Source organism: Chelonia mydas, chromosome 2 (genome assembly GCF_015237465.2).
Source record: "Chelonia mydas isolate rCheMyd1 chromosome 2, rCheMyd1.pri.v2, whole genome shotgun sequence".
In the NCBI taxonomy this organism is placed as follows: Eukaryota; Metazoa; Chordata; order Testudines; family Cheloniidae; genus Chelonia; species Chelonia mydas.
The window spans coordinates 47,127,949-47,147,408 of NC_057850.1; the positions used below are offsets into that span (position 1 = coordinate 47,127,949).

The 19,460-nt window shown below is 39.7% G+C and overlaps 1 protein-coding gene across 1 annotated transcript in view; it reads right to left on the bottom strand.

The window, feature by feature from the left end:
- Positions 1–19,222, bottom strand: part of CNBD1 (cyclic nucleotide binding domain containing 1) — a 280,150-nt gene extending 260,928 nt beyond the window's left edge. Inside the window, exons 1-3 of the mRNA XM_043538780.1 lie at positions 19,171–19,222; positions 12,532–12,607; positions 2,697–2,810 (exon numbers count right to left, since the gene is read on the bottom strand). Of these exons, the coding sequence (XP_043394715.1) occupies positions 2,697–2,810; positions 12,532–12,607; positions 19,171–19,222 (242 nt within the window). The remainder of the gene's footprint in view (positions 1–2,696; positions 2,811–12,531; positions 12,608–19,170) is intronic.
- Between the last annotated feature and the right edge of the window lie 238 nt (positions 19,223–19,460).

The window sequence follows — 19,460 nt, forward strand, 5'->3', positions numbered from 1 at the left end:
ACACTCTCCAATTGAACCTGATGCAAGCACACAAAAACCACCAGACCAATTCTGTCTTTGGATACACTTGTGTTGTTCCCACTGATGTCAACAGAAGTCACACATACAACTTAATGCAAAGTAAATGAAACTGAAATAACTAAAAGCACTTTGAGTTCAAATTCTCTGCCCACATCTAGGCTGACTCCCCACTGCTCCCCCCCCCTCAAAAAATCTGAAAATTATTCACATTCCATTGTCTTAAAAAATATCACTGAAGACAATATAGTGCAGATAAATTACAAGGATTACTCAGATGTGTAACTAATGACGGCTGGCTTTGTGAGTTTTTTATATATCTGACAGATAAATAAGAGATTCAAATATGAAGTCAGGTAGATTTGTAGCACTTTTTGAAGGATTAGGAGTCCATAAATCAAAGAATGATTTGATCAATAACCTAGAAATGTAATTTTCCCATCTATGACTGTGTAATACTGATTATCTTCATTTACAGAACACTATCTACAAAAGCATAAGACACTGTAAATTACAAAAAATGTGAGCAGGGAGCAAAGCAATTCATGTCACACTACATGCCCTGGAAGATAAAGGTTTGTTCAAAATGTAAAATTTTCCATTTGGGGTTAATTTTTGTGGCTGAGTTATCAACCTGTCAGGATATGGCTTTATCATGAAATTGCCAAGGTAATTTTATCCAAGCAGCCTAAACATAAGACTCCATACTTTAGGTATTAAAATAATTAAAATTCTAAAGATTTGACCAAGAACATAAACTTGCATCAGATTGCATATTTATAACTAAGGATGAAACTTTTTTTGGGGGGGGGGAATGGTATTTACAGAGAGTAACCCTTGTAGAAGTTACTTTGCTCTTTAAGTATGTTTTAGATATTTGGGATCACAGGTAGCAATAAATACTTTTCAGAATTAGTGTTATGTCTTGAAAATAGTTCTTTTAACATCAGGTCTAAATAAACTAGATGTGAAGAAAATTATTTTCTAAATCCCTTCACTGAGACAACTTTTCCCATTACAATGGGCAACCCAACATACCACATACAAGAGTTGGGCTAGATTTAACACACCTTTGCTCCATTTTAGCTTTGCTGGGGCTCCATATGGGTAAAAGAGTCTGCCCATGCATCTTCAAATAAAGGATCAGGGACTCTTTTAGTAGAAACACTGATGTGTCAGTCATTTCTAGACCATGATCCATTTAAAAACATATGGATAAATACTTTCTTGTGTGCCATTCATGTTAGCTTCAGTGGGTATTAGATATACTTAGCAGACATATATTGTCTTAAAGTGTTTCAGCCAAAAAATTTTACTTATGAAAAAAGTGAAGATTAGGGTTAGTAGCTGGTCAGTCTTTGTCTTTCTCTTATTTATTAATTATTTTTATCTGAATTTTGGATATTTAGGAACCCCATCCAATTGTCACTTTTTCTTCTTGACTGCAGGTAGACGTCATAGGTAGGCTCACTATTAGGGTATAGCTGAAAATTTTTCATCAACATTTTTTCTATGGAAAATTGGATTGATAAATAATTTAAAAAATTCATTTTTTTCTGTCAGAAAACCAAGGCATTTTTATTTTAGTTACCAAAAACCAAACAAAAAATACTGTTTTTCAAGGAAAAGTTGAAATTGTCCTCTGAAAATATGTATGAAAATTTTGACAAAAATGTAAAAGATTTCCCTTGGCAAGAGATTCTGACCAGTTCTATTCACCATCATCAGATGGGGCAGCAACAGCTGTCTAAAAATGAGTTGAAGGGCTCCTGCTGCACTTACCTCAAAGACCCTCAATCATAAAAGTTTTGGGGAGGAGAAACACCTGTGCCCTTCATAGCATCTGTTGCAGTTGGGGCACAGTCAGAGGAGAAACCTCCACCCTCCAGAGAAGGAGCACCTCTGTTTTTTCTCATGCTGAGACTGGGGACACAGGTACTTCTTGTCAATGACCTTGTGGTCTCTCCCATTCTTAAGGGGCAAGTGTTCTTCGGCCTATCATGAATATTTGCTAAGGAATCTGCAGGGGTGCTCTTTACCTGCCCTTCCTACTTGGAAGAGAAGTTCCCTCTCTGCCCTCTCCCCCGGAACTGTTACAGACTCTTTGCAGGACCCAGGTATTCTCCTCCTCCATAGGTTCCTTAAGGTTCAGGGTCTCTAAAGTACAGTAGCTGAAGCAAAATAATAGCTCACTTAACTTCAGGCAGCTGCTGCTGCCCCAGCTATGTCTACCCTCTGCTATGATGTAGGTGTGTACCTGGGCAAGGCTTCTACTTGCAGTCATGAAAGGAAAGAAAGACTATCGGGGGCTTAAATGTTCAACACTGATATAGATAGATATAGATATGTGCATGTATGATTAGCCATTTACTCACTGGGGCACTCGCTTTTTTTCCAAAAGTGACAGGAAAAAAAATAAAAGCAGCCACATTCTGATAATCTTTTTTCACAAACACAACAAACTGGGAGGTAAGTGTAACCAATAATTTTTTGACAGGTTGGACAAATGTACTTCTTAGCAACGAACAGATGTTTCTGCTCATGCAGAAAATGAATTTACACTAGCTACTAATCTTTGTCTTCTCCAGCTGTTCTGTGATATGCAGTGGTGAAGCTTGATCTGATAATCTCTTATGCCTTTCTTTCTCTCAAAACAAAAACTAGAAGATATTAATTACCTCTTTGAGAGTGTTGGAGGTATTCCTGGCAATACAGTCTTTTCTCGGTAGAATATTTTGGGATAAAGTTTCATAAACTTTTGATGAGCTTCTTCAGTGGTGTGTGGATTCTTCCTAAAGAAATGATAAAAAGAATAAATTCTAGAAGTTTTAAACCTTAGACATAATGTTAGTATTATTTGCACCCCGTTCTGCTTCTATTGGAGGAGATAAAAACCACTATCTTAAGTACGGGGAGGGGATCGGTGATAGGCACCATGCTGGTTAGCTGGATCTGCATAAAAACTCCCAGACTTCAATGGGAACAGCAATGGGAATTTAATCTATTGTTCCTGTAACATTAAGGGAGCACAAGGTCAAATTCTATCCTCAAAGTGAGCCATGCAACTCACATAAAAACGAGTCTTTCTCACTGCCTTCAGTGTTACAGGTTATATAATATCACACTTATTTAAAACTATCAAAAGAAATAGATTATAACATCGGATCTATGGAGACAAACCTATTTTAAAAGGGGACTGTTATAATGGCTTTTCATGAAAGACCAGAATAAGCCATTGAGGAATCAAAGGCCAAAAATGCTCTGTTCCCATTTAGGCATCAAAATGAAATGGCCAGATTTTCGTCAGTACTCAGCACCCACCAGCACCAACTGAAAATAGTGGGAGCTGATGAGTGGTGAGCACTCTGCCAAATCTGACCCCAGAGGAGCTTTGGACAAGGTGACTGGTAAGTCACATTCTGCCACTCTTATGCATGTTGAAGAGTACTCCACGAGTAGTCCCACTGAAGTTACTGGAACTAATCATGGAGTGTGGTACTGGTAGAAGCTCTCTGTAAAGAGCTGCACTCTGGAAGCCATTTGCAATTCACAACTTTTACTGATACCAGAAAGCCTATGAACAATACTGCAAATTCTTGACTGTCATCTGCTGGAACTATTATCTATCATATATAGAGACTTTTCTTTTGCAGAGCACGCTCACAGCAGGTACTACTCAACATGAGAGAGGGTGGCACAATCTGGTCATATATAAAATTAATAAATTTTGCACTAAAAAAAGCATTGGAAGTGCAGTACGAGGTGAAATCCTGACCACACTGAAGTCAATGGGAGCTTTGCCCATTGACTTCAGTGGACCCTAGATTTCCATCTAGGTATTTAAGATCATAGTTAGTTTGGGAAGTATATGGTAGAAGTGACCATGACAAGCAGCTTGGAAAGATGTTTCACTTTGTAGGCTTATTAGACATGGCAATATTTATCTACTGTATTTATATATCTTTACCTTATCTTCAGAGTCAAGAGAAATGTAAACTTCTACCTTTCATATTAAAAGAGGCAGAAGATACTTTTTGATAGGCATTTAACTAATTTCAGAAACATCTATATACACACAACTGAGTTTCCTTCTTTAATTATGTGCTATCTTGAAGAAAGTTGGCCGGCAATTATTCAGAAATGCATTTTTGAAATATTCTGAACTAAAAGGTTATTGCCATCAATAAATTATTCAGACCCTCTGTCATGCTGTCTGGGGTGGCTCACAACTGTCAGTGCCTACCTCAGGGCAGACTTACAGAAAACAAGGGCAGACACCCCAAATTGGTGGTATGTTCTATAATTAGATGTCACCACGCTAGTCACAAATGTGAACTCCTGGATCACTATAATAGTCTTACCATGGAGTCACAGACAGTCCCCTAAGACTCTCCAGATCTTACCCACCGGACAAACTGAACTTTGTGATGATGGTTACTCAAACCAAAAATCACACCTCATCAGGTTTCTCTTAGTCCCAAAAGACCAATTACCCCAGATCAATTGGTACTTTGGCTCTTATACCAAAGACAATGCTGGCAGCTAATTCTATAGTAAACTAACTTAAGGTTTATTAGGTAAGAAAAGGAAATGAGAGTTACTGACAGGTTAAAGCAAGTAAAATATATGTACAGGTGAATCACAGTTTGTAATCCCAAATGATGACAGTGATGTAATAAACTGCCAGTATCCCAAAAGTCTTTTAAGGGTACCCAGATGGTCTCTGGAGATCACCACTTTGCATCTGGTACACTTCCCTGTAAGAGTCCAAACAGTTCAGAGATGAAGGATCTTTCCTAGAACCCATATTTATATCTTCTGCTGACAGAAAGCAAGCTGACAGTCTTTTTACCCACATAGGCTTTTCCTTTGATGACAGTGAGTGAGGAATGCACTTTGAGTCTCTGACCTCCGGTCATCACATACAATGCCCATTTTCTTTGGAATTAGCATTTTTTCAATAAAGTCCCTCATTAGCATTCCACAAGGCTTTTTGATGTCTGATGAATTATTTCGCTATGGGATATTTACAATGTAAATGTTTGTTATTACGTTATGACAGGACACAGATAAGTAAAAACAATGCATATGACATCCCATTTATGAAGTTTAAACACCCAAAGCACTTATACATTTAACAATCACTTTGATCTATACCAGTGGTTCTCAAACTTTTTTTTCATGGACCACTTGAAAATTGCTGAGGGTCTCAGCGGACCACTACATGATCTTTCCAAATGTTGTTTGTACCATTAGCTAACTATTATAAAGCACTTTGGATAAAAGCGCTATATATAAAAAAACTTTATAATGTTTTTTTGTTCTACAAATAAAAGCACACAACTCATATTTTAATATCAGTAGTCTACCTTTCTAATGTGATGGATGTGTCCTCTCTCCCCTGCTGCAGCAGCCCCTGAGCTGGAGCTTGGAAGGAGGGGGGTCTCTCCCTCTCCCCCCCGCTGCAGCAGCCCCCGAGCTGACGCTGGGAAGGAGGGCCGTCTCTCCCCGGCAGCCGCAACCCTGGAGCTAGGGAAAGTTGCCTCTTTCTCTGGCCACTGCAGCCCTGCACGTCCTAAATTCGCCCCACCCCCTCTTCCACCTCCCACCTACCCACTATTCCCCCTGAGGCCACCACCTCACCTTACATGTGCGTTTTCTCCAGAATCCAGGGACCTAATTAGTGAAGCCACACCTGCACGGCTCCACTAATTAGGTGGTGGCCCTTCATTCTCTCGTGTGCAGCCACCCAGGCACGCACCTTAGAGGGAACTATCCACGGACCACCTGAATGGAGCTCGAACCACAGTTTGAGAACCTCTGATCTATACTAAGACACAAGTGAATTGTTCTGAATACTCTCTGACCTGATCTGGTCTGCCAGTGTCACACCCCCATTCTCCAGCTCAAATTTCACTCTGGCTTACCGTTTTTGTTTTTCGAAAAAATATTGTGCTTTAAGATATCAATGTACTGCTACCCATTCACTCAGTTCTTTATAAAACAAAGTAGCCCCTTTGCCTTTCAAGTTATCATCTTCCTTATTTTCGAGACATTTGGGCCAAATTCTCCTCTGATGTAAGGGGATACCTACGTTGAAGTCAATGTAATTGCATCCATTTAAAGCCAAACTTGAATTTGGTGCACAATCCTGTGCCATTGTTACAAATGTATGGCGATATTAAGGTTTGAGGCATAATTTGTGGATTTGGGGGGGGGGGTTGTTCTCTAGACAATTGAAGTTCAAAATCATATTCTGTAATCAACTTTCATCATAAATGCAATGTTATCTATGCCCTATTTTTATTTTTCTGAGGAGATTACAAAGGAAAATTTAAGATTCCCTAGTCAAGATAATCAAGCAATAATTTCCCTAAACAGCACCATTTTAAAGTTTCCCCTGGCAAACCATCAAAGTACTTCAAGACTAGAAGTCAATAGGCAAGCTCTGCATGAAATAAATACTGCATTTGAGCTGAATTGCATTAGGGATAAAATCATCCCATTATATCCAGACTGCAGAGCTCATAAGAAGTATGTATACCATAATGGTTTCTCATCCAACCATCTGGTTTTGCACTGAAAAATATAGCAATGGTAAACTGAACCATGATCTCTCCAGATTGCTGGACATAAAGGTGTGCAGGAGCTTTGTGTGTGGGAGGGTCTCCCCACACAATAGGTGTAGGAAGAGGGCACATTGAAGCCAAATAGCAATATGACACTATTGTGAGAATGCAGATTTTGGTATGAAGTGTAATTTAATGCTATGCTAAGGAGATTTCATTTTCTCCTAACACCATGCAAATATTGATTAACAGAGAACTGAAACTGATGCGGCCATGTATGTGTTAAGAATCATTCACAAGGAGAATGCACAATCAGGTATTAATCATGTGAAGGACCACAGGAATGTTCTGGGATATATAACATTTGGACGCAACATCTGTGTGCAGCATGTCCCTGTACATGTAGGGCAGAGGTTCTCAAACTGGGTGACGGGCCCCCTGGCGGGATACGGAATGTATTCGGGGGCGAGGGGGTGAGAAGCTTTAGGGGGAAAAAAAACATACTGCACACATTTTACCCACAGCAATGAATAACTGGCAAAGCTGATTCCTCCAGACATACCAGGTCCTCAGATGGCACTGTGCATTTGACTCTAGATGGCGCTGTGCATTTTGACAGATTTCTGTAACCCTGCCTAGCATTATACAAAGTCGTTGCCATCTGTACATTAATCCAGTTGCTACGACGTGGCGTGGCACATTTAATCGTAAGCATTGACCACAATCACAGTTTTGCTTTTGCTCTTATTACAATGGCTCTGTTTGAATCAATGCCTTACTGGTTTTAATATTTAGTGAGAGTTACATGTTGATTTTTTTTTTAATTGGTGTATGTACTTGTGTGGTGGGGGGACGTAAATAACTACACACACAAAGATGGAGGGCATGATCAAATAAGTTTGAGAACCACTCAGTAGGGCATTTGGGTATTTTCTCCATTTCTCAGCTGAAGCAAAAATGTGATGTAAAGGTCTAGAGATTTTGATAACATAAGCATCAATCGTAATGCTGCACAATGACGGTAGCTTTTCTGCCTCAGCTGGTATAGAAAATTATGACCGAAGGGCACATTATGCGTTCTACACTCAGTCTCCTCTGTGTGAGATGACTGCATGATTAGGTCTCATAGTTGGGCATGTTACAAGTTTGATAGCCAAGTACCAAAATAAATCCAGATGTGCCTTTACTATGCACTTCTGTCACAGAAAAATCCAGTGGGATGCCCACAAGAGAGCGAATATGTCACTTTTTGGCCATTATCCCTGTTTTTCTGCTAAAGGGCAAGATTTGGTCATAAAACTGCAAAGCCAGGCCAGCCCTGTTTCCTAGTGGTAATGGTCTGTATCATGTTTGGTTCCTGACTCCAGCTTCTTGTTTCCCAGTCCAAAGGGTGCTCAGAATGAAGAAGACTGGAAGAAAGTGACATGTCCACCCACCCACCTCACTCACAGCCACCACTGACTCAGTCTGTTAAAAAGCAACCTGGGTATTCTCCCAAAAGCCTCCATCTCGTGCTCCTCAGCCAGTGGCTGAAACATGAATAACTTGAGGGGAATCTCCTGTGATCTCTCACAAAGATGCAGGTGATTCTCTCCCGCACCCTCAGCGCAAAGAGTCATGACCAAGATATAGTATCCAAAATTGTAAAATCAGATTTTAGATTTTTAATAACTTGATTAAAGAGAAATATTTGGTTAAATTGTCAAATATGGAGCCAAATTTAATCCCCATATCTACAGCCCTGCTTTCTTTTCTTGGTTGCCCTTCCACATGTTCCTCTTTACTTCTATGCTTTTTTATTAAGTTTTTTATATGAGTAGGTGGAATCCACAAATCAGACTACAGAGTAAGAGTGTTGTCCTGTGCTAAAGCCCTGTGAGTGCCTCAGCATCTCACAGGATTGAGAGCGAAGTGAGATGAAACTTCTAAATTGCATGTATCTCAACGTAGTTCTGTCCACGCAGTCTCCATCCTTGGAAAGGAAGGAAGAGGTATAGCAATTTTGAAAAAGTCTATTGTTTTTGTTTATTTTGTTTTCTTCTCAAAAATGGTAAAATACACTAAAATAACTGCTTAAAGAAGCACATTCTGTAGGAAGATCACTTGCTCTTCTAAGTAACTGCAAGAACTTAAGCTGCCTCACCCCTCTTTTAAGGATGCTAACAAACGAGTTAGCTATCAGACGGATATGAACAATCAGTTTATCCTGCATGAGTCTGGGCAATAGCAGCTGTTCCAATGTGATTTTAATCTATACAGGCATAGGAAAGCTCTCCCTAAGATATGATAATCAAATCTAGTCTCATTGACGTAGGCACTTCAAAGTGTGAACAGGATGAATGCCCATGTTTATCTAATTCCCATGATGTTGTTGTTTTGTTTTGCATTTTGCCTTTTACGAGAGCTGAGGAAGAGCAGCTATTTGGTTCCTTAGACTCTAGAAATTCCAATTAAACTGACAGTCCCTGTGTTTGCTGCCTGAGGGGGGAAACACAGTCAGAACACAAAGCAGTGAGCTGTGTACTCTTTAAAGAGAGGCATTACATCAATCCTGTTCAAAACTGCCTGTTTTGATTGATCTTAAAATGTCTAGTCCTTTCATTCCTCACTACTTTTTTCAGATGAACTGTATAGTATATTAAAACAATGAGGAGTCCAAGGGCTATAATATATGAGTAACAACTCACAAAGCACCTAAAACAAATGTCTCATTTTTGTCTGAGTAGCCCTCTCTAATAAAGGGTATAATACAATTGGTCTTATTTTCAGGAAGAAAACCAACTATTAATGTAACAAAACCTATTAGCAACATAATGGTGAGGTAGAAATAATTCCATCTGCCATTAATTGGCTTTAACATGACTAGCAGAGATAGACCCTGTGTTATGATCTCAGCTAAAGTGACTTTTACACTCAAGTGAAATCTTAGCCATGTTGAAGTCAGTGGGTGTTTTGTCTTTGACTCCAACAGAGCCAAGATTTCACCATAAGACACTGGGCATTCTTTTCTTTCTTAGAGCCAGACATGCTCCCTAACCCCTTATATGTTCCACCGAACAAGGGGAGGACAGGCTATGGGAAGGCTGCACAAGTGTATTTGCATCAGTTGCCCACCATGCAGCAGTGCTCTATGGATGCTCTCTATGTGGCAAGGAGAGAGCCAGCACTGGAGGGAAAGCAGAGCAAGTGGCTCCACAATGACGCAGAACCCCTATTGAAAATCCCCACTGTGAGGAGGTAGAGAAGGGGAGGAAGCAATCATTATTACTGCAGCCCATGGGCCGTACCACTTGCTGGGGTGCAGTTGTGCTACTGCGCTACGCGCTGGAAGAAGGAGAGGATTCTTTTGACCCCAAGCCCAGGCGCAGATCCCCCATTTGCTCAGGCTCACTTTGATAGTGATCCTGAATCTGCCCCTGGGTGTTCCGTCACCTATTCGAGAAAAAGTAGTCTGGCTTTGCAAAATATTTAAATTAAAAGCCACCGTATTTTCTTGATGTATGTGTGCTCTAAATATTGGAACCAGATCCCTATTTTATTATTCACACCAAGATTCCATCAAACTTTCTTAAAGTTATTAGCAGTAAACCTTGATTTTACAAAGGTCTTCATAAAAACCTTCTGAAAATCAGGAGTTTATTAAAAGGTACAATTCAAATTGGACTGAAAATACACGTTAATTAATACAATAGAAACAGAGGTACAATCATCTGGGGTTGGGCTGGTGGGCACAGAGGCATTTTGGGTTACACAAACTCATCAAATCAGAGTTCAGAAGATGGATTTTACCTGCATTTCAATCCAAAAGGAGTCTTAAATTCAGATCCATTCTACCTTGGATGGAAACAAGCGAAGCATGGGTCTCTGCCCTCCAGGAAGAAGGTGAAGTGCATTGGGGGAGGCAGCACTTTGACAGGAGGAAGTTCACAGAGATGGTTGGGTGTCTCATAGGGACAGTGAGATGAGTGTACTATGTATCAGGAGACACCTCTCTCTTTGGAGAATGGTGTGGGGAAAAAGGGGAGAGTGGAAGCACACATGCTCAGGTATGGTCACTGCAGCCCTCACTCTACTCCATCCTCCTGCCTTTACTCCTTTACCTTTCTATCTTTGTCTTCCCCCTCTGACAGTCCTTACCAGGACAGACATGTTCAGAGCTGCTCTGCCCCTTCTTTCCCCACTTCCCTTATTCCCTCCCTCCCTTTTCTCTCCTCCCTTTTGCTGCTATCCATGAACAGCTCCATATTAGGTGGTGGGATTACAACATCTGCAGTAAGTAAACTAGTCATTACACAGTGCAGGTGACTTGAGTTTATTTGCATAATGCTATCTTGTTATGTCTTGAATCTTGTTTTTTTTTTTTAATTAGAAAACAAAAACTTTGATTTAAGGTTTTGGATAGCTGCGTATCTACAGAAAAATGTGATTTGCATGACTTATCTCATCCAAAATCTGAGAAGCAACCCACTGCACATACAAACAACTGAACTTTATTGTGATACATGAAAAAGCTGCATTAATGCAGCATTGTGGCTGAGATTTTGCATGCCCAGGAATCAATTTTTTTAATGACAAGAGTTTTTTATAATTGTGGTAGATTAGGAAACCTTACAAAAATAAATGATCTTCAGAGTCAAGCTTTCATCTCTGTAATGTGCAGTATTTATTATTTATTTGTATTGAGGTAGTTCATGGGTACCTCAGTCCTGGACCAGGACCTCATTGCGCTAGGCACTGTACAAATACAGAGCAAAGAGAAGCCTTGTCCCAAAAAGTTTATTTACCAAACATTATGAATGGGATATGAGAAAGCATTTGAGTCCTCTCTCTGCTTCTTTTGCACAGTATTTAATACACTTTAAAGAGACAAAAATATTTTTTTAAGGGCACAAGGGATATTCCTAGCAATCAAGGGCCTGATGCTGCAAGTAGTTCTGTGCATCCAAGGTGGATGAGTGAAGAGAGGAAGCAGAGGGCAGAGGAAGCTGGAGGATAAAATGGACACTCTTTTTTCAGCAGAAGCTTATTGATTGTTATTCTAGCCACTCTTAATTCACTTGCTACTCTAAAAAGCTAAATTTGAAATATTGATGAGTTCCCAATTTAGGCCCCAATCCTGAACTTGCACTTGTGCTTAAACTTTAAGCGGATGAGGAATCCCATTTGGAGCTAATGGGACCATGAAAGTATTTAAAGTTCAATGTATGCATACATTTTTTTTACAGGATTGGGGCCTAACCTGGGAATGGATCTATTTGCCAAACTGGGGAAGGTGGAAGGGGGGGGGGCTGTGTTTTTATTTTGACTAAAAAACAAGTTGAAAGTGGCTGATGAGCCAAGAACTGCTGCTGAAAAGGCAGCTGGGTTCATGGGTATGACCTGAACATAGTCCTAAGAAATTTAAAAAGAGAGAAGTCAGAGTTCAATGAACAGTAAATACATTTAAAACTGTAGAGAAAAACTGTTTATAATCCCCTGATTTCTCTTGTTCTTCTAATATGAAGCATTTTTCATATTGCAAGAACACACCACTCCACTCCAGTTTTTCAAATGAATGTTATTTGCTGTAACTAAACCTTCCCCAGGGTGTGTATTAGTAATCTACTGATCCCCTTCTGCCTAACTGAAACACACTCAAGGCATTTACTAATAGCCCAACACTGCACACCTTGGAATGGTTTATTGCTGTAGTATAACTCACTTCACTCTCCCATAGCTGCCCTGGCTCTGGGGTAAAGAAGAAGTAAAGTTAAAAGGAATATAAACCTATTTTTGTCACTAAAGAAAGACTATAGCACGTACAGGGAGCAGATCTGTGCTGTAAAAAGGTTGCACTTTCACACAGACTTTTCAGACTGTAACCACACTTTAAGAATTGCTTTACTAATGCCCTTTCCCAATAAAGCTACAAACAGAAGCAAGTGTATTCATTAGAGTTAGTTACCTGTTTTGTAGCCCACTGATGCTACATAATGCATCCAACTGATCATAGTTTACCCTCTTAGAAGTTTTTTTCTTATCTGCAAATAATAAATAAAACATGTGGATGATATCTTTAGAATGAATCCAGACTTTACAAGATATGCAGATGTACAGACAGAGGCCAAAATATAATATTAGAAGTATTTTCGTTGCAACTCCCATTCAAATTACCAGCTCAATTCAACCTCAGGTTCTTCTACTATAGGCTTGAACTTGAGCTGCTAAACCAAGCTGTCTTGTCTTCACTGCTACCAAGTTAGCTAACATGAGATAATAACACATCTTTTTACAGTGACTATATTAATGATACCATCTTCAACATCCCACAGCTCTGACACTGTTTTAAGACACAATCCATGCACCATGCAGCCCTCCTGGGGTTGGACTTTATTAAGCAAATGAACAGAAATTCTAACTCAAGCTTTCACTGGCTTGCTCCTACTGTTCCTGGTATAGGTTGCTCAGGCCTCTGCTAGGTCCTCCATGCCTCAAAACCAAAAATCTCTTCAGTGCGGCAGCCCAGCTCTCAAGCCTGCTTTCTTCCTTTTGACTCCTTCCAGCTAGCAAGCCCTTGCTCCAGGCTGGATATTGGTAACAGGTGTTGTGGTGTGGGGCCAGGACCAATAATTAACTCCTTTCTGCCCTTGTCCAGTGTAGGCTTTGTCCACCTCATCTCAGCAGCCAACTTACTAATACGTGGGCTCAAGGAATTTGAGATTTGATAGAGTCTGTGAACCAGTTTGTGGCAAAATCACTGGTGTGTTCATGTTAATTGCTCACTGTAATTTTAGTGTTGCCTATAAACAAGTGATGTTTAGGAACTTGAAGCTTGCAAGGACCAAAAGAAAAACATCCCAGTACTGAGCTGCATGAGCTAAGGATGCGGCATTTACAATCTCTCCGTATAACCCCACAACTATCTCCCTTTCATAGTTATGCAACCTGAGTCCCTTACAATAATTGGCCTGATAACAGGGTGTTTTCTAGCCCTTTCTAATGTATCCTTATATAATGCTTTGCAGGCTGCATGTTACAGCCAGATACAACTGTTATCCTCTATGCTGAGTGCCAGCTCATCAGGAGAGCGGGCCATCTAGAAACTTCACACTGCCCAGTCCTGCAGCAAGAACATGTGTTTTTTTGGCTCCAGACGTCACAGTTTAGAAATGTCGATTCTCAGCCTTTGGGCCAATGTCAGTGAACCATCCTGTACTATGGGGGATGGAGCAACCTGCAGAACGTAGAAAGAGTAGGGTTTGGGCCTGAAATGGAGCATGCAAGGGCTGTGCGGATTGAATAGCCTCCACCGGCTGGACTCCCATGCTGTCCTAGTGGATTATGAAGTTAACTAAAATGAGTGGAAATGAGGGCTGTTGATTAATTGCAGTTAATTCACGTTATTAACTCAAAAAAATTAATCACGATTAAAAAAATTAATCATGATTAATCACAGTTTTAACTGCACGGTTAAACAATTGAATACCAGTTGAAATTAATTACATATTTTTGGGTGCTTTCTACATTTTAAAATATATTTATTTCTATTACAACACAGAATACAAAGTGTACACTGCTCACTTTATATTATTTTTATTACAAATATTTGCACTGTAAAATGATAAACAAAAGAAATAGTATTTTTCAATTCACCTCATACAAGTACTGTAGTGCAATCTCGCTATCATGAAAGTGCAACTTACAAATGTAGATTTTTTTTGTTTTGTTACATAACTGCTCTCGAAATCGTGATTTTTTTTTTAATCACTTGACAGCCCTAGTAGAAACCCCAAGGAAGGGTAGGTGAGCAGACAGGTAGGCGAGTGAAACACTGCCTGCCCTCCATTGAATCCACCCTGCAGCACAAAGTCATGTAGAATTACACCTTCCTGCACCACATTCAGTGAACCTGGTTCTTTGACATCTCGTTGGCTAAGTGGCCAGGACATGGGACATAGTTTTTATTTCCTTTATGGTGTCAGGCCTTCCAGGAGCAACAGCTAGGAAAAGATGTTCAGCAATGACTGGACGTGAACTCTTGGCCCCACTAAATTCAATGGCAAAACTTCTGTTGACTATAATGGGGCCCGGAGTTCACCCAGTGTGACGTTATATGATTAAAATATGACTATGTCAATCATTGTTGCTATCACTGTTAAATAATCACAACAAATTTTGTACAAAGTATGTCATGTAAGATGTCTATGAAAAAGTTATGATTTGCTTACTATGATTATCCTATTTGTATGTATGTATCAATTTTGTACCTTAAGTTATGAATATTGACTATGTACCTGTATTTCAAATGTGTTTGCTCCTGTGATAACATCCACAAAGTATTTAGCCAGCATAGTCTGAAGGGACTATTCAAGTTGAATGGCCCATCAAAGAACACTTAACCCACAATGGACCATGGAAGACTCCTATCTACACTTAATGGACTTCATGTGAACGTTCTAACTAGAGTATGGGTGATGCCCCTGCTATAACTCAGCAGAGCATGCAAGGGCATGTGACGAGGCTATGTGACACTTAAACTCCATCTTGTTACCTGTATTTTTCCACAAGCTATGCAGAGGGCTTTGTTTGAAAAGGCCCTGGAAGCACCTCCATTTTGCTTCTTTCCTGCTCAAACCTCTGGACAAGGGACTGAGGACTTTACAGTTAATTGGAAGCAACCAGAGACTTACAAGCCAGCAGTTTATTCCATCACTGCTATAAGTCTGATCCAAGAACTTTGCAATTATTGTATGTATTTAATTCCTTTAACCAATTTTAACTCTCACCTTGTTTTTTATAAATAAACCTTTAGATATTAGATACTAAAGGTTTGGCAACAGTGTGATTATTGGGTAAGACCTGAGCTATATATTCACTTGGGTATGTGGCTGGTCCTTTTGGGATCAGAAGAACCCTTTTGGTTGATTCAATTGGTCTTAAATAACCACTCATCATTAAGTCTAGTGTTTTTGGTGGTGATACAAGGACTGGAATATTGCTTTTCTGACTTCTTGTTAGCTAGTGTGGTGAAACAGAAGTTTACTTTTGTTGCTGGGTGGATATATCTTATAGAAGAATAATCACCCATTTTGTGGTGTGTCTGCCCTATTTTTCAGCAGTTGTCCTGAATTTGGTATTGTCAGTTGTGACTCACTGAGGCACAGTGACAGCCAGCATGTTTAAATCCTACTTGGTTTAGGAGGGAAGCTTTTTGCTGTTTTCAGACTGCTCTTCCACTTCTATAGGCAGGACAAATTTTCATGGACTACTGAACCCAACATGCAGATGCCTTTAGCAAGAAGCTTTAAGAAAGGTGTGATTGCTATTTCCAATCCCAGGTGCCAGCTCTCAACTGCCAGAGTTCCTTTTACCCAGTACTGGCAGAACTGCGTACAACCTGTTAGACTTTCACTTCAGAAAATGCTAGGAAAAAAATACTGATCTCAACCTTTCTAACCAGTGGTGCCTGCCCTCCAAAATTACAGAATGAAAATCTGACACCCCCAAATTAGTGGCACTTTTATTTCACATTTCCAGATGATAAAAAGTTTGACTCGGTACACAGTAAATCCTTGGGGGGAGGAGAGAGCTGTCTACAAATTAATCAGCAATGACAGATGCCACCATGTAATTACAGAACTGAGATGTGCAAAGAACTATAATGAAAACTGATTACTATCCACATAATTTCTACAATTTTAATTTTAATAAATGCTTTAAATGACTGATTACACAATTAAGTCACATTTTGCCTCCACCATCCCTATAATGTAATAATAATATAAAGTCCTGTGGCAATACAACTCATACTTTATACCCTAGTCCTATTAGTTCACTTTATTCTATAGAACAAATTTTATATTGCATTTTCTGGAACAGAAATCTTACATTTATATATTATTTACATAAATAGACATAAGCCACATCCAGAGCAACCTGGCATTACTTTTAAGTCCCAAAGCATACAGGTAAATAAGCCTATCATCCTCACCCCTTTCTCAATCCAAACATACACCACAAATAAATAGTCCAAGCCAAACCTGGCCCTCGAACTTAGCTCTCCTCAAAAGCCTGAGAAAGCATGTATGTAGCCAAGTAGTCACCCACCCGTCACATATAACTATAAACTTGGTGTATACATTTGGTATCTGTGTGCATAGTCCAAGCATACACAAATGCAGCAATGCAACTGCATGTGCCCCAGCTTTGCAGCTCTGGCCCATAATGTTTTACCTTTTGACAAAATGTTTAGTTTACCAAAAAGGGCTTTACACATGGATGGACATAAGTATTTTTAAAATAATACTGCAAGTCCTTAAGTGTTATAATCAACTTGTAACGATCCGTTCAAAATGCCCCATTCTGTGAACAGAATAACATTATCCTGTGCTATGGGACTTAATGATAGAGGACCGTATGCTGCTGGGACCAGGATGGGAAAAAAGAGATACAAAATATTTCAAGAAAAGTTTTGGAAAACATGAAAGTCTAAATTGGCACAGATGCTTAACTGCCTGGAGTGTCCCTGGGCATGTAGCATGTGCCTAATGAAGCAGTGCTAGTATAGCCTTTGGATGTATGCAATGCATTCAACTGCCCCTGACTCATCATTGAAAATAATTAGGCCAAACTAAATGATATAGGATGAGTGCCAGTAATGTGTGTCACTGAAGGTGTAAATGTCATAAGCCCTTCAATTGGAGACAAAAAGCCCAAAATAGCTTCCTTAAAGGCTAGGGACATACATATTATTAAAGCATGGGTCTCATTTTTAAACACAATAAGTTAAAATGTAAGTGCTATTCTCCTTCTCAGAGGGAATATTTCCTGTTTCTATGCCCAATCAACTGACAGTCATTACTTCATTCATTTTAATTCCAGTAAATTAGTTTTATTTTTTCATCTTTCTTAGCAAATCTATGTGACAGATGGAAAACTATCAGTTCTGGAGCTCACATTCTTTACTGTTCATAGGGTTTCCAAACAAGAATGGGCCAGATAACTGTTCAGCTGAAGATTGCTGCTCTTTTCTGAGTTTATTGAGCCAATCATTTCAGATCAGACAAAAAGATTAGCTGTCCTAAGGGTGAAATCTTGGCCCCACTGAAGTCAATATGAATTTTTCCACTGATTTAAGTGGGGCCAATTTCTCACCCCAGTGTTTGTCTGACACAGTTAGGTCCTCATCCTGAGAAATGCAGAACCCCTATTGAACACCCATCACTCCTACGGAAATCAGTGGAGGCACTTTGCAGTTGTTCCATCCTTATCCAGACCAGGCCCTGAGCAAACAGGGCTAATTTCCAAAGGAAGTTAAGTGCATCATGAATACAAAAGAATTTCAAAAGAGTGAGCATGAAACACATAGCCTCCACTCATTTCCCAGATCTAGAAGGACACTTTTTTTCTCCCTCTCTTCCTTTGCATCAGTTCTCTGACCTAAGATCACTGTGAAGAGGTGACAGAAAAGCCATTTGCCTCATTTTAATATATCACATTCCCGTGCTTCACAACCCAAGGCCATTCCAAAGGACACATCATGAGCTGTCATAGTGACTCCACAAGTGTCATTCCAGGACACATTTGGGGGCGGGAGCCCTAGAATTGATATCTGGCTAATAAATACTTGAATGTATTTAAACCTAATTGATTTCTTTTTCTTTTTTAAATGACGGAAACTCTGAACACCCACCTGGCCTACAACAGCAACAGTTTTCAAAGAAGCAGAACACCCCGGTGGGATTCTCTGAAATGCCCAGCTCTGCTGCCACTGAAGGTAATGGGAAAATTCCCATCTGGGTGATTCAGTGGAAGCAGAGTGAGGCCAATGCCAAGCCCTTTTGAAAATCCCACTCTTAATGTGCATTCTTCATTTAGAAGAAAGAAAACATTAGCCCTCCACATAGGAAAGATCTTCCATATAAAGAAATAACAAAAAGGAGAAAGTTTGAAGAGGGCCTGTCTATCTAGTACCCTCCTCCAGACAAAGAATTAAAATGAAACTACTATTGTTGTTTTTAAGTAAAATATTCCATTCTTTGCATTCCTAGAAACAGCCAGAGTCATGGCTGTCATAATGTTGAAAAGCTACCTTGACTATTTCATTTTCATCCTATAATCTTTGGGGTTTCAGCAATATCTTATATACTTTATAGTCTCTATGCCAGCCAGTATTGGGTTTTGGTGGGGGTTTTTTTCTTATATCACACTAGTGGCACCTGGCCAATGGGCCTTAATAGTTACACATCAATGATTTTCATGTCAATTCTATATTTTTTAAAAACAAAATAAAATTTCAAATGAGAAAAAAGTTTATAACCCCAAGGAAATGATTTATGTAGCATCCTAAATGTCCTCTGTACTGTGCAGACAAATACAAGTATCTCATACAATAATATCTAGACTTTAAGAAATGTTATGAGTGAATGCTTCAAACAAAGAAATAAACATTCGTATGTAAACATTTTAGCATGAAAACTTGTTCCATTGGCTTGTAAAAAAAATCCAATTAAACCCACGATTAGTCCCATTACAGCAGGGATTTAGCAATACTCCTATAGCAATTAGGTTGATTCAGCAGCAGCAAAAAGAGTTACACACTCACAAGTTTGTGATTTCCTGGGAGCTGAAGCAGAAGCAGCAAGTGGCAGCAACATGGTCTCTTCTGAGGGAGCCCCATTGGAATCCCAACTCCTCCTCCCTGCCTTCCACCCCCTCCTTCAGGTGAGGTCACAAAGAAAAAGCCAGTATGATTCTCCCAGGTCATAAAGACACATGCTATCTTGTCAACATTCAAGCCAGCAACCTATGATTATTCAGAGCACCACTGTCCCTCTCTAGTGGCTGGACTACCAGACATTGAGGAGCCCGCTACAGCCTAGCTCTAATCGACCT